This window comes from Gallinula chloropus (genome assembly GCF_964237585.1).
Source record: "Gallinula chloropus genome assembly, contig: HAP1_SCAFFOLD_333, whole genome shotgun sequence".
NCBI lineage: Eukaryota > Metazoa > Chordata > Aves > Gruiformes > Rallidae > Gallinula > Gallinula chloropus.
Window position 1 is genome coordinate 30,087 of NW_028168400.1, and position 13,914 is coordinate 44,000.

General features: G+C 46.1%; 1 protein-coding gene across 1 annotated transcript; it reads left to right on the forward strand.

Moving 5' to 3' along the window:
* The first annotated feature begins 302 nt into the window (after positions 1-302).
* LOC311204522 (uncharacterized protein) lies at positions 303-10,828 on the forward strand. Its single transcript, XM_084280934.1, has 4 exons — positions 303-386; positions 5,084-5,122; positions 8,888-9,187; positions 10,443-10,828. Exons 1-4 carry the CDS (start codon positions 353-355, stop codon positions 10,817-10,819), a joined length of 750 nt encoding a protein of 249 aa, XP_084137060.1. The 5' UTR covers positions 303-352; the 3' UTR covers positions 10,820-10,828.
* Positions 10,829-13,914: the final 3,086 nt, after the last annotated feature.

The following is a 13,914-nucleotide window of genomic DNA, read 5'->3' on the forward strand; positions in this document are numbered from 1 at the left end:
TTCTTAAAAAAACCCAAAAAATATTAAAAAATGGGGAAAAAAAAACAAAAAAGCCACAAAAAAATCCAAATTTTCCAAATTTTTGGCCAAAATTGTGAATTTTTCCCCGTTTTTCCCTCTAAAAATGGGGAATTTGGGGCTGTTTTGTGGGTGAAAAGCCCCAAATTTGGGGTGTTTTGGGTTTGGAACCCCCGTGGGGGGTGGGGGAGGGGAGATGGGGGTGGGGGGAGGGGCGCTGGGCACTTTCACTTCGTGTTTTTTGGGGTTTTTTTTCCTCTTTTCGGGCGGTCGCGGCCCCGGCGCCGACGTCACAGGAAGTGGCCGCTCCCCCCTTTGGCGGCCGCCGCCCGACATGAAGCTCCCGGGGGTCCTGGTCCTGCTGCTCGGTGAGACCCCCCAGCCCCCCCCTCCTCCTCCTCTTCCTCCTCTTCCTCCTCCTCTTTTTCCCCAAAACCCCCCATTTTCCACTCAAAAATCCTCATTTCCCTCCCAAAATCCCCATTTTTCCCCAAAATTCCTCATTTTCCCCAAAAAATCCCCTTTTACCCCCCAAAAAACTCATTTCTCCTCAAAAATCCCCATTTTCCCCCCAAATTCCTCATTTTCCCCCTAGAATCCCCATTTTCCACCCAAAAATCCTCATTTACCCCCAAAATCCCCATTTTCCCCCCAAAATCCCCATTTTCCCCCCTAAACCCCCATTTTCCACCCAAAAATCCTCATTTTCACCCCAAAATCCCCATTTTCCCCCCCAAAATCCTCATTTTCTCCCCAAAAATCCCCATTTTCCACCCAAAAAATCCTCATTTCCCCCCAAATCCCCATTTTCCCCAAAAAATCCCCATTTTCACCAAAAAACCCACATTTCCCCTAAAATCCCCATTTTTCCCCAAAAAATCCTAATTTCTCCCCAAAAATCACCATTTTCACCCAAAATTCCTCATTTCCCCCCAAAACACCAATTTTCAACCCAAAAATCCTCATTTTCTCCCCCAAAATCCCTTTCCCCCCAAAAATCCCCATTTCTCCCCCAAAATCCTTTCTCCCCAAAAATCCCCATTTTCCCCCAAAATTCCTCATTTTCCCCCCAAATCCCCATTTTCCCCCAAACCCCCCATTTTCCACCCAAAAATCCTCATTTTCCCCAAAAAATCCCCTTTTACCCCCAAAAAATCCTTATTTCTCCCCAAAAAACCCCATTTTCCCCCAAAATTCCTCATTTTCCACCCAAAAATCCTCATTTTCTCCCCAAAAATCCCCATTTTCCCCCCAAAAATCCTCATTTCCCCCCCAAATCCCCAATTTCCCCCCGAATCCCCATTTTCCCCCCAAAATCCACATTTTCCACCCAAAAATCCTCATTTTCCCCCCAAAATCCCCATTTTCCCCCCAAAATCCTCATTTCTCCCCAAAATCCCCATTTTCCCCCAAAAAATCCTCATTTCCCCCCCAAAAAACCCCCATTTTCCCCCCAAAATGCCCATTTCCCCCCCAAAACCCCCATTTTCCCCCCAAATTCCTCATTTTCCCCCCAAAATATCCGTTTTCCCCCAAAATTCCTCATTTTTCACCCAAACCCCACGAATTCTCCCCAAAATACTTTTTTTTCCCCAGAAAAACATTCATTTTCCCAAATACCTCCCAATTCTTCCCCAAACCCCATGAATTGTCCCCAAAATATTCAATTTTCCCCTAAAAACCTTTACTTTTCCCCAAAAATACTCATTTTGCCCTCAAAACCTCGTTCATTTCCCCCAAAACCTCCAAAACTTCCCCCAAAACCCAAGGAAAAAACCCCAAAACCTCAAAAAAAACCTCAAAAACCAAATTTACAAAGATTTTTCCTACAAAACGCCCAGATTTTCCCCAAAATATTCATTTTTCACCCCAAAAAATGCAGATTTCTCAAAAAACCCTCTTTTTTTGCCCCAAAATTACTGTTTTTCCACCAAATTCCCTCATTTTTCCCCTAAAATCTTTGGTCTTCTCCAGAAATCTTCTGGTTTCCCCCAAAATTTTCACTTTTCCCCCCAAAATTCTTCCCTTTTCCCCAAAACATCTTCAATTTCCACCCAAAAATCTTCAATTTTCCCCAAAATCTTCACTTTTCCCCCAAAAATCTGCAATTTCTCCCCAAAAAATCTCCCATTTTCCCCAAAATCTTCAACTTTCCCCCAAAATCTTCACTTTTCCCCCAAAATCTTCAATTTTTCCTTAAAAAAATCTTCAATTTTCCTCTAAAATCTTTAATTTCCCCCTAAAATCTTCAATTTTCCCCCAAATTCTTCAATTTCCCCCCAAAATTGTCACTTTTCTCTAAAAAACTTCATATTTTCCCTCAAATTCTTCACTTTTCCTCCAAAATCCTCAATTTTCCCCCAAAAAATCCTCAATTTTCCACCCCAAATCCTCAATTTTCCCATAAAATCTTCAAATTTTAAATAAATCCTCACTTTTCCCCCAAAATCCTCACATTTCCCCCCAAAATAAATCCCTTTTCTCCAAAAATCTTCATTTTCCCCCCAAAAAATCTTCATTTTTCCTAAAAAAATCCTCATTTTCCACTAAAAATCTTCAATTCTTCCCCAAAATCTTCACTATTCCCCCCAAAATCTTCAATTTTCCCCTAAAATCTCCAATTTTCCCCTAAAATCCTCAATTTTCCCCCCAAATTGTCACTTTTCTCTAAAGAATCTCCACATTTTCCCTAAATTTCTTCCCTTTTCCTCCAAAATCCTCCATTTTCCACCCCAAAATCCTCGATTTTCCACCCAAAATCCTCAATTTTCCTATAAAATCTTCAATTTTTTCAAAAAATCCTCATTTTTCCCCCCAAATAAATCCCTTTTCCCCCCAAAATACCCATTTCCACCCCCAAAACCTTCACTTTTTCCCAAAACCACCCGTTTTCACCCCAAACCCTCCATCTCCCACAAGAAAACACTTTTTTTCCACAGATATTTTTCCAAAAACCTTTATTTTTCACCAAAATTGCCCTTTTTTTTGCCAAAATTCTCATTTTTTCCTGAAAATTCACATTTTTTTCCCAAAATTCCCATTTCCCCCCCTAAATTTTGTCCCTTCTCCCCCAAAACTACTGATTTTTGCCCCAAATACCTGGATTTTTTCCCATTTTTTCCCATTTCTCCCCCCATTTCCCCAGTTCTTTCCCAATTTTCTCCCTTTTTTCCCCCAATTTCCTCCTTTTCCCAAAAAAATTCTTCACCTTTTCCCCCATTTTTCCTCTTTCTTCCCCATTTTTCCTCATTTTTTCCCATTTTCCCCCCATTTCCCCCATTTTCTCTTATTTTTTCCCACTTACTCCCAAATTTTCCCCATTTTCTCTCATTTTTCTCCACTTTTTTCCCATTTTCTTTCATTTTTCCCCGATTTTCCCCATTTTTCCTCATATTTTCCCCATTTTTTCCCATTTTCTCTCATTTTCCTCCCATTTTTTCCCATTTTCCCCAATTTTCCCTCATTTTTTCCCATTTGTTTTCATTTTTCCCCATTTCCCCCATTTTTCTCCACTTTTTTCCCATTTTCTTTCATTTTTCCCCAATTTTCCCCATTTTCCCTCATATTTTCCCCATTTTTTCCCATTTTCTCTCATTTTTTCCCACATTTTTTCCCATTTTCCCCAATTTTTCCCCATTTTCTCTCATTTTCCCCCATTTTCTCTCATTTTCCCCCATTTTTCTCATTTTCCCCCTTTTTTTCTCATTTTCTTCCCTATTTTTCCTCATTTTTCCCACTTTCCTCCATTTTTTCCCCATTTGGTTTTCACTTTTCCCCAATTTTCCCCATTTTTCCTCATTTTTCCCATTTTCTCTCAAGTTTCTCCCATTTCCCCCCATTTTTCTCTCATTTTTCCCCATTTTTCCTCATTTTACCCAGTTTTTTCTCATTTTCTTCCCTCTTTTTCCTAATTTTTCCCACTTCCCCCAATTTTTCCCCATTTTTAAATCATTTTTCCACATTTTTCCCATTTTCCTTCTTTTTTCCCCATTTATTTTCATTTTCCCCCAATTTACCCATTTTTCCCCCATTTTTCCCCAATTTTCCCCATTTTTCCCCATTTTCTCTCATGTTTTCCCCATTTTCCCGATTTTTCCTTTTTCCCCATTTTTATCCCATTTTCTCTCATTTTTCACCCATTTTCACCCAATTTTCCCCATTTTCTCTCATTTTTTCCCATTTTTCCTCATTTTCCCAATTTTCCCCATTTTGTCCCCATTTTTTCCGATTTTTCCTCATTTTTCTCAATTTTCCCATTTTGTCCCCATTTTCCCCCATTTTCTCTCATTTTTTCCCCATTTTTTCACCATTTCCCCCCATTTTCCCCTATTTTTCCTCATTTTTACCCATTTTGCCTCATTTTCCCCCATTTTTCCCATTTTTTCTCTATTTCTTCCCTATTTTTCCTCATTTTTCCTCATTTTCCCCTATTTTTCCCCCATTTTTCCTATTTTGTCCCCATTTCCCCCCATTTTTTACCATTTTCTCTCATTTCCCCCCTTTTCTTCCCCATTTTCCCCCATTTTTCCTAATTTTCCCCCATTTCCCCCCAATTTTCCCACATTTTCCCCATTTCTCCCCATTTCCCCCATTTTTCCTCATTTTTCCCATTTTTCCCCATTTTTCCCCATTTCCCCCCAATTTCCCCCCAATTTTCCCAAATTTTCCCCATTTCTCCCCATTTCCCCCCATTTTTCTCATTTTTCCCCATTTTTCCCCATTTCTCCCCAATTTCCCCCCAATTTTTCCCCATTTCCCCCCCAATTTTCCCCCATTTTTCCTCATTTCCCCCATTTTTCCTCATTTTCCCCCATTTTTCCCCATTTCCCCCCAATTTTCCCCCATTTTTCCCCATTTCCCCCCCTTCTTCCCCATTTTTCCCCATTTCCCCCCAATTTTCCCCCATTTTTCCCCATTTCCCCCCCTTCTTCCCCATTTTTCCCCATTTCCCCCCAATTTCCCCCCAATTTTCCCAATTTTTCCCCATTTTCCCCCATTTCCCCCCATTTCCCCCCCATTTCCCCCCATTTCCCCCCCATTTCCACCCCGTCTCCGTCTCTTCCAGCCGCCCTCCGGACCCTCCTGGCCTCATCCCCACCCCCAGGTAACCCCAACCCCCCACTTCCCCCCCACTTCCTCCCCACTTCCCCCAGCCACAGGAAGGGGAACAGGAAGCAGAACCCCCCACAATAGGAAATAGACCCCCACAAGTAGGAAATGGACCCCCCCAAGCAGGAAACAGACGCCCAAACCCAGGAAACAGCCCCCAAACCAGGAAGTAGAACCCCAAACCCAGGAAATAGACCCTAAACCAGGAAGTAGAAGCCTAAAACAGCCTCCAAAGCAGGAAATAGACCCCCAAACACAGGAAATAGACCCCCAAGGCCAGGAAATAGGCCCCAAACCCAGGAAATAGACTTCCAAACCCAGGAATTAAGACCCCAAACCCAGGAAACAGACTCCTAAACCGAGGAAATAGACCCCCAAACCCAGGAAACAGACCCCCAATCCCAGGAAATAGCCCCCAAACCCAGGAAATAGACCCCCAAACCCAGGAAACAGACTCCTAAACCCAGGAAATAGAACTCCAAGCCTAGGAAATAGACCCCAAACAGAGGAAATAGACCCCCAAACCCAGGAAATAGACCCCCAAAGCAGGAAATAAGACCCCTAAACCCAGGAAACAGCCCCCAAACCAGAAATAGAAGCCTAAAACAACCTCCAGAGGAGGAAATAAGATCCCCAAACCCAGGAAATAGACCCCCATACCCACAAAACAGACCCCAAACCAGCAAGTAGAAGCCTAAAACAACCTCCAGAACAGGAAACAGACCCCTAAGCCCAGGAAATAGACCCCTAAACCCAGGAAACAGACTCCTAAACCCAGGAAATAGAACTCCAAGCCTAGGAAATAGACCCCCAAGCCCAGGAAATAGACCCCTAAACCCAGGAAATAGCCCCCAAACGGGGAAGTAGAAGCCTCAAACAATGTCCAAAGCAGGAAATAAGACCCCCAAACCCAGGAAATAGACCCCAAACCCAGGAAATAGACCCCCAAAGCAGGAAATAAGACCCCCTAGCCCAGGAAATAGACCCCAAACCAGGAAGTAGAAGCCTAAAACAGCCTCCAAAGCAGGAAGTAAGACCCTAAACCCAGGAAATAGACCCCAAACCAGGAAGCAGAAGCCTAAAACAACCTCCAAAACAGGAAATAAGAGCCCCAAACCCAAGAAATAGACCCTGAAACACAGGAAATAGACTCCCAAACCCAGGAAATAAGACCCCCCAAACCCAGGAAACAGACCCCCAAACCCAGGAAACAGACCCCCGAACCCAGGAAACAGCCCCAAACCAGGAACCAGAAGCCTAAAACAACCTCCAGAGCAGGAAATAGACCCCCAAAATCCAGGAAATAGGCCCCAAACCCAGGAAATAGACTTCCAAACCCAGGAAATAGACCCCCAAACCCAGGAAATAGACCCTAAAACCCAGGAAATAGACCCCCAAACCCAGGAAACAGACTCCTAAACCCAGGAAATAGACCCCTAAACCCAGGAAACAGACTCCTAAACCCAGGAAATAGACCCCCAAACCCAGGAAACAGACTTCTAAACCCAGGAAATAGACCCCTAAACCCAGGAAATAGACCCTCAAACCCAGGAAACAGCCCCCAAACCCAGGAAATAGAAGCCTGAAACACTCTCCAGAGCAGGAAACAGACCCCCAAACCCAAGAAATAGACCCCCAAGCCCAGGAAATAGACCCCCAAACCCAGGAAAGAGACTCCTAAACCCAGGAAATAGAACTCCAAGCCTAGGAAACAGCCCCCAAACCCAGGAAATAGACCCCCAAACCCAGGAAATAGACCCCCAAAGCAGGAAATAGACCCCCAAACCCAGGAAATAAGAGTCCCAAACCCAGGAAACAGCCCCCAAACCCAGGAAATAGACCCCCAAACCCAGGAAATAGACCCCCTAAGCAGGAAATAGACCCCCAAACCCAGGAAATAAGAGTCCCAAACCCAGGAAATAGACCCCCAAACCCAGGAAATAGACCCCAAACCAAGAAATAGAAGCCCAAAACAACCTCCAAAGCAGGAAATAAGACCCCAAACCCAGGAAATAGCCCCCAAACCCAGGAAGTAGAAGCCTGAAACAACCTCCAGAGCAGGAAATAAGACCCAGAAACCCAGGAAACAGAGTCCCAAACCAGGAAGCAGAAGCATAAAACAACCTCCAGAGCAGGAAATAGACCCCCAAAATCCAGGAAATAGACCCCAAACCCAGGAAATAGACCCCCAAAGCAGGAAATAAGACCCCAAAACCCAGGAAATAGACCCCCAAGGCCAGGAAATAGACCCCCAAACCCAGGAAATAGACCCCCAAACCCAGGAAACAGCCCCCAAACCCAGGAAACAGCCCCCAAACCCAGGAAACAGACCCCCAAACCCAGGAAATAGAGCCCAAACCAGCAAGTAGAAGCCTAAAACAACCTCCAGAACAGGAAACAGACCCCTAAACCCAGGAAATAGACCCCAAACCCAGGAAACAGCCCCCAAAACAGGAAGTAGAAGCATAAAACAATCTCCAAAGCAGGAAATAAGACCCCCAAACCCAGGAAATAGCCCCCAAACCAGGAAGTAGAAGCCTAAAACAGCCTTCAAAGCAGGAAATAGACCCCTAAACCCAGGAAATAGACCCCCAAACCCAGGAAATAGACCCCCAAACCCAGGAAACAGCCCCCAAACCCAGGAAATAGACCCCAAAACCCAGGAAATAGACCCCAAACCAAGAAATAGAAGCCCAAAACAACCTCCAGAACAGGAAACAGACCCCTAAACCCAGGAAATAGACCCCAAAACCCAGGAAATAGACCCCAAACCCAGGAAACAGCCCCCAAAACAGGAAGTAGAAGCATAAAACAATCTCCAAAGCAGGAAATAAGACCCCCAAACCCAGGAAATAGACCCCCAAACCCAGGAAACAGCCCCCAAACCAGGAAGCAGAAGCCTCAAACAACCTCCAGAACAGGAAACAGACCCCTAAACCCAGGAAATAGACCCCTAAACCCAGGAAATAGACCCCAAACCCAGGAAACAGACTCCTAAACCCAGGAAATAGACCCCCAAACCCAGGAAATAGACCCCCAAAGCAGGAAATAGACCCCCAAACCCAGGAAATAGACCCCCAAACCCAGGAAACAGCCCCCAAACCAGGAAGTAGAAGCCTAAAACAACCTCCAGAGGAGGAAATAAGACCCCCAAACCCACAAAACAGACCGCAAACCAGCAAGTAGAAGCCTAAAACAACCTCCAGAGGAGGAAATAGACCCCCAAACCCAGGAAATAGACCCCCAAACCCAGGAAAAAGCCCCCAAGCCCAGGAAATTGACCCCCAAAGCAGGAAACAGACCCCCAAATCCAGGAAATAGCCCCCAAACGGGGAAGTGGAAGCCTCAAACAATGTCCAAAGCAGGAAATTAGACCCCCAAACCCAGGAAATAGACCCCAAACCCAGGAAATAGACCCCCAAAGCAGGAAATAAGACCCCCTAGCCCAGGAAATAGACCCCAAACCAGGAAGTAGAAGCCTAAAACAGCCTCCAAAGCAGGAAGTAAGACTCCTAAACTCAGGAAATAGCCCCCAAACCCAGGAAATAGCCCCCAAACCAGGAAGTAGAAGGGTCAAACAACCTCCAAAGCAGGAAGTAAGACCCCTAAACCCAGGAAATAGACCCCCAAACCCAGGAAATACCCCCCAAACCAGGAAGCAGAAGCCCGAACAACCTCCAAACCAGGAACTAGGAGCTGAAAAGAGGCAGCAAACCCCCCCTCTCTGACTTCCTTCCCCCCCTCCCCCTTTCAATCCCAGCCCCTCCCCTCCCTCCCAACATCACGGTGAGCCCGGTGAAGCTGGAGTACCTGGTGGGGGACGCCGTGAGCCTGGCGTGCGCGGCGCCGCGGACCCCCCACCGGATCCGGGGCTTCCAGTTCTCGGGGAGCGGGGGTTGGGCGGCTGACGTCACCACCAGCAGGAGGAACTCGACCTACAGCTTCGTCATCAGCGGCCCCCGGGACGCGGGGGCCCACACCTGTAGCTACACCCTGACCGACCGCTACCGTAGGGCTTGGAGGTCGAAGGAGAGCAAGGCCATCTTCATCAATGTGAGAGGTAAAAAGGGGGGTGGGGAGGGGTGGGGAGGGGGTGTGGGGGTGCAAGGAGGGTGGGGGGTGGGGGTAAGGGGGCGGGGAGAGGGCGGTGGGGTTGTGAAATGGGGAATGGGGGGGTTTAAGATGGCGGTAGGGTCTCAAAATGGTGGTTGGGGGGGTTCAAGATGGCGGTAGAGGCTCAAAATGGCGGATGGGGGGTTCAAGATGGCGGATGGGGGGTCTAAGATGGCGGTGAGGTCGTAAAATGGTGGTTGGGGGGGTTTAAGATGGTGGATGGGGGTTTCAAGATGGCGGTGGGGTTGTAAAATGGAGAATGGGGGGTTCAAGATGGTGGATGGGGGGTTCAAGATGGCGGTAGAGTCTAAAAATGGCGGGTGGGGGGGTTCAAGATGGCGGTAGAGACTCAAAATGGCGGCTGGTGGGGTTCAAGATGGTGGATGGGGGGTTCAAGATGGTGGATGGGGGGTTCAAGATGGCGGATGGGGGGTCTAAGATGGCGGTGGGGTCGTAAAATGGCGGTTGGGGGGGTTTAAGATGGTGGATGGGGGGTTCAAGATGGCGGTAGAGTCTCAAAATGGCGGGTGGGGGGGTTCAGATGGCGGATGGGGGCTCCAAGATGGCGGTGAGGTCCCCAAGATGGCTGCCAGGTTCCAAGATGGCCGCCAGGGCTTCTCAATAAGGCCGCCAGGCCCCAAAATGGCCGCCAGGGTCCAAAATGGCCGCCGGGGGGGGTCTCAAGATGGCCGCCAGGCCCCAAGATGGCCGCCAGGCCCCAAAATGTCCGCCAGGGGGCGCCCCAAGCAGTCCGCCAGGCCCCAAAATGGCCGCCAGGCCTTCTCAAGATGGCCGCCAGGCCCCAAGATGGCCGCCAGGGTCCAAAATGGCTGCCAGGGCTTCTCAAGATGGCCGCCAGGTCCCCAAATGGCCGCCAGGCCCCAAAATGCCCGCCTGGGGGGGGGTCTCAAGATGTCCACCAGGCCCCAAGATGGCCGCCAGGGTCCAAAATGGCCACCAGGGCTTCTCAATATAGCTGCCAGGGGCCAAGATGGCTGCCAGGTTCTAAAATGGCCGCCTGGGGGGGTCTCAATATGGTCGCCAGGCCCTAAAATGGCCGCCAGGTGACAAAATGGCCGCCTGGGGGGGTCTCAAGATGCCCACCAGGCCCTAAAATGGCCGCCAGGGCTTCTCAAGATGGCCGCCAGGCCCCAAGATGGCCGCCAGTCTCCAACATGTCCTCCCTCCCTCCCCCTCCCCAGACCTTCCCCCCCGCCCCTCCCTGCGCAGCCTCAACACCACGGCGGGCGTGGCCGGGGCCGGCCAATCCCCTTCCTTGCTGTGCTCGGCCCCTCCCCCCGCCGCCGGAAGTGAGGCCGGAACCTCCCCCCGGCGCTTCCGCTTCTACAAAGGAGGAAGTGACGTCAGCGGGGAGGCGGGGGGAACCCACCAATGGCAGCGCGGGCAGCAGGAGGCGGAGCTTCGCCTCCCCAACGTCCAATCGGAAGCCGGGGGCAACTTCAGCTGCCGCTACGAGCAGCTGATTGGTGGACGGTGGCTCCTCTCCTACCCCAGCCAATCGCTGCAGCTCCTGGTCAGAGGTGAGAAGGGGATTGGAGGAGGGGGGGGCGGGGCTTAAGGCAGCGTCAGCCAATCAGAATCCAGAATCAGAAGGGGGGGGGGGGGCCCTTTCCCCCTCTTTGGGGGGGGGGGGGGGTGTTGATTGGGGCCTTGATTGGCTTCATTAAAGGCTAATTAAACGCTAATTAAAAGCTTCTTTGAGGAAATCGGTTCCTGATTCGCCTTGATTTGACTAATTAACCCTCATTTGCATAATAAGAGGCCTTAATTAGACCTTAATTGGGTTCAATTGCCCCAAATCCTCGTTAATTTGCCCCAAATCCTCATTAATTTGCCCCAAATCCTCCCTAATTAGACACAAATCTGTCTTAATTTGCATGAATCAACGTTAATTAGAAGGATTTAGCACTTAATTGGACTAATTAGGCCCTTAATTAGCCCTTAATTGGGCTTAATTTGCCCCAAATCCTCATTAATTGCACCCAAATCCTCATTAATTAGCCCTAAATCCTCCCTAATTAGACCCAAATCTGCCTTGATTTGCCCTAATTTGCACTAATCAACATTAATTAGATCGATTTAGGCCTTAATTTGGCTAATTAGACCCTTAATTAGACCTTAATTGGGTTCAATTGCCCCAGATCCTCATTAATTGCACCCAAATCCTCATTAATTAGCCCTAAATCCTCCCTAATTAGACCCAAATCTGCCTTGATTTGCGCTAATTTGCATGAAGCAACATTAATTAGAAGGATTTAGCCCCTAATTGGGCTAATTAGGCCCTTAATTAGTCCTTAATTGGGATTAATTTGCCCCAAATCCTCATTAATTTGCCTCAAATTCTCCTTAATTTGCCCTTAATCCTCATTAATTGGCCCTAAGTCCTCCCTAATTAGACACAAATCTGTCTTAATTTGCATGAATCAACGTTAATTAGAAGGATTTAGCCCTTAATTGGGCTAATTAGGCCCTTAATTAGTCCTTAATTGGGTTTAATTTGCCCCAAATCCTCGTTAATTTGCCCCAAATCCTCATTAATTAGCCCTAAATCCTCCCTAATTAGACACAAATCTGTCTTAATTTGCATGAATCAACGTTAATTAGAAGGATTTAGCCCTTAATTGGGCTAATTAGGCCCTTAATTAGTCCTTAATTGGGTTTAATTTGCCCCAGATCCTCGTTAATTTGCCCCAAATCCTCATTAATTAGCCCTAAATCCTCCCTAATTAGACATAAATCTGTCTTAATTTGCATGAATCAACGTTAATTAGAATGAATAAGCCTTAATTGGCCTAACTAGACAATTAGCCCTTAATTGGGCTTAACTTGCCCCAAATCCTCATTAATTTGCCCCAAATCCTCAATAATTAGCCCTAAATCCTCGTTAATTGGACCCAAATCTGCCTTCATTTGCCCTAATTTGCACTAATCAACATTAATTAGATCGATTTAGGCCTTAATTTGGCTAATTAGACCCTTAATTAGCCCGTAATTGGGCTTAATTTGCCCCAAATCCTCGTTAATTTGCCCCAAATCCTCATTTATTAGCCCTAAATCCTCCCTAATTAGACCCAAATCTGCCTTGGTTTGCGCTAATTTGCACTAATCAACGTTAATTAGATCGATTTAGACCTTAATTTGGCTAATTAGACCCTTAATTAGCCTGTAATTGGGCTTCATTAGCCCCAGATACTCATTAATTGCACCCAAATCCTCATTAATTAGCCCTAAATCCTAATTAGACCCAAATCTGCCTTGATTTGCCCTAATTTGCACTAATCAACATTAATTAGATCGATTTAGGCCTTAATTAGGTTAATTAGACCCTTAATTAGAATGGGTGGGGGTAAAATTCTCCTTAATTTGCTCCAAATCCTCATTAATTAGCCCCAAATCCTCCCTAATTAGACCCAAATCGTCCTTCATTTGCGCTAATTCGCATGAATCAACGTTAATTAGAAGGATTTAGCCCCTAATTGGGCTAATTAGACCCTTAATTAGAAGCAATTGGGCTAAATCCTCTTTAATTTGCCCCAAATCCTCATTAATTTGCCCCAAATCCTCATTAATTAGCCCTAAATCCTCCCTAATTAGACCCAAATCTGCCTTGATTTGCCCTAATTTGCACTAATCAACATTAATTAGATCGATTTAGGCCTTAATTAGGTTAATTAGACCCTTAATTAGTCCTTAATTAGCACTTAATTGGGTTTAATTTGCCCCAAATCCGCATTAATTTGCCCTAAATCTTCGTTAATTGGACCCAAATCTGCCTTGATTTGCCTTAATTTGCATGAATCAACGTTAATTAGAATGATTTAGCCCTAAATTGGGCTAACTAGACACTTAATTAGTCCTTAATTGGGCTTAATTTGCCCCAAATCCTCATTAATTTGCCCCAAATCCTTATTAATTAGCCCTAAAACCTCCCTAATTAGACCCAAATGTGCCTTGATTTGCCCTAATTTGCACTAATCAACATTAATTAGATCGATTTAGTGCTTAATTGGGCTAATTAGACCCTTAATCAGACACAATTAGGATAAAATCCTCCTTAATTTGCCCCAAATCCTCATTAATTAGCCCTAAATCCTCCCTAATTAGACCCAAATCTGCCTTGATTTGCCCTAATTTGCACTAATCAACATTAATTAGATCGATTTAGGCCTTAATTAGGTTAATTAGACCCTTAATTAGAATGGGTGGGGGTAAAATTCTCCTTAATTTGCTCCAAATCCTCATTAATTAGCCCTAAATCCTCCCTAATTAGACCCAAATCTGCCTTGATTTGAGCTAATTTGCATGAATCAACGTTAATTAGAAGGATTTAGCCCCTAATTGGGCTAACTAGACCCTTAATTAGCCCGTAATTGGGCTTAATTTGCCCCAAATCCTCATTAATTGGATCAAATCTGCCTTGATTTGCCTTAATTTCCGTGAATCAACGTTAATTAGAATGATATAGCCCCTAATTGGGCTAATTAGACCCTTAATTAGTCCTTAATTACCCTTAAACCCCCTTAATTACCCCTAATCACCCTTAATTACCCCCAATCCCTCCTTAATTACCCCCAATCCCCCCGTAATTACCCCTAATGACTATTAAAACCCCTTAATTACCCTTAAGCCCCCCTTAATTACCGTTAACACCCC

Bases quoted from the DNA above. Each gene is read 5' to 3' on its own strand.
- LOC311204522 (XM_084280934.1), top strand. From the start codon at position 353: ATGAAGCTCCCGGGGGTCCTGGTCCTGCTGCTCG. The intron at 5,123-8,887 runs GTAACCCCAACC...TTTCAATCCCAG, and splicing joins GGCCTCATCCCCACCCCCAG to CCCCTCCCCTCCCTCCCAAC. The intron at 9,188-10,442 runs GTAAAAAGGGGG...CCCCCTCCCCAG, and splicing joins CATCTTCATCAATGTGAGAG to ACCTTCCCCCCCGCCCCTCC.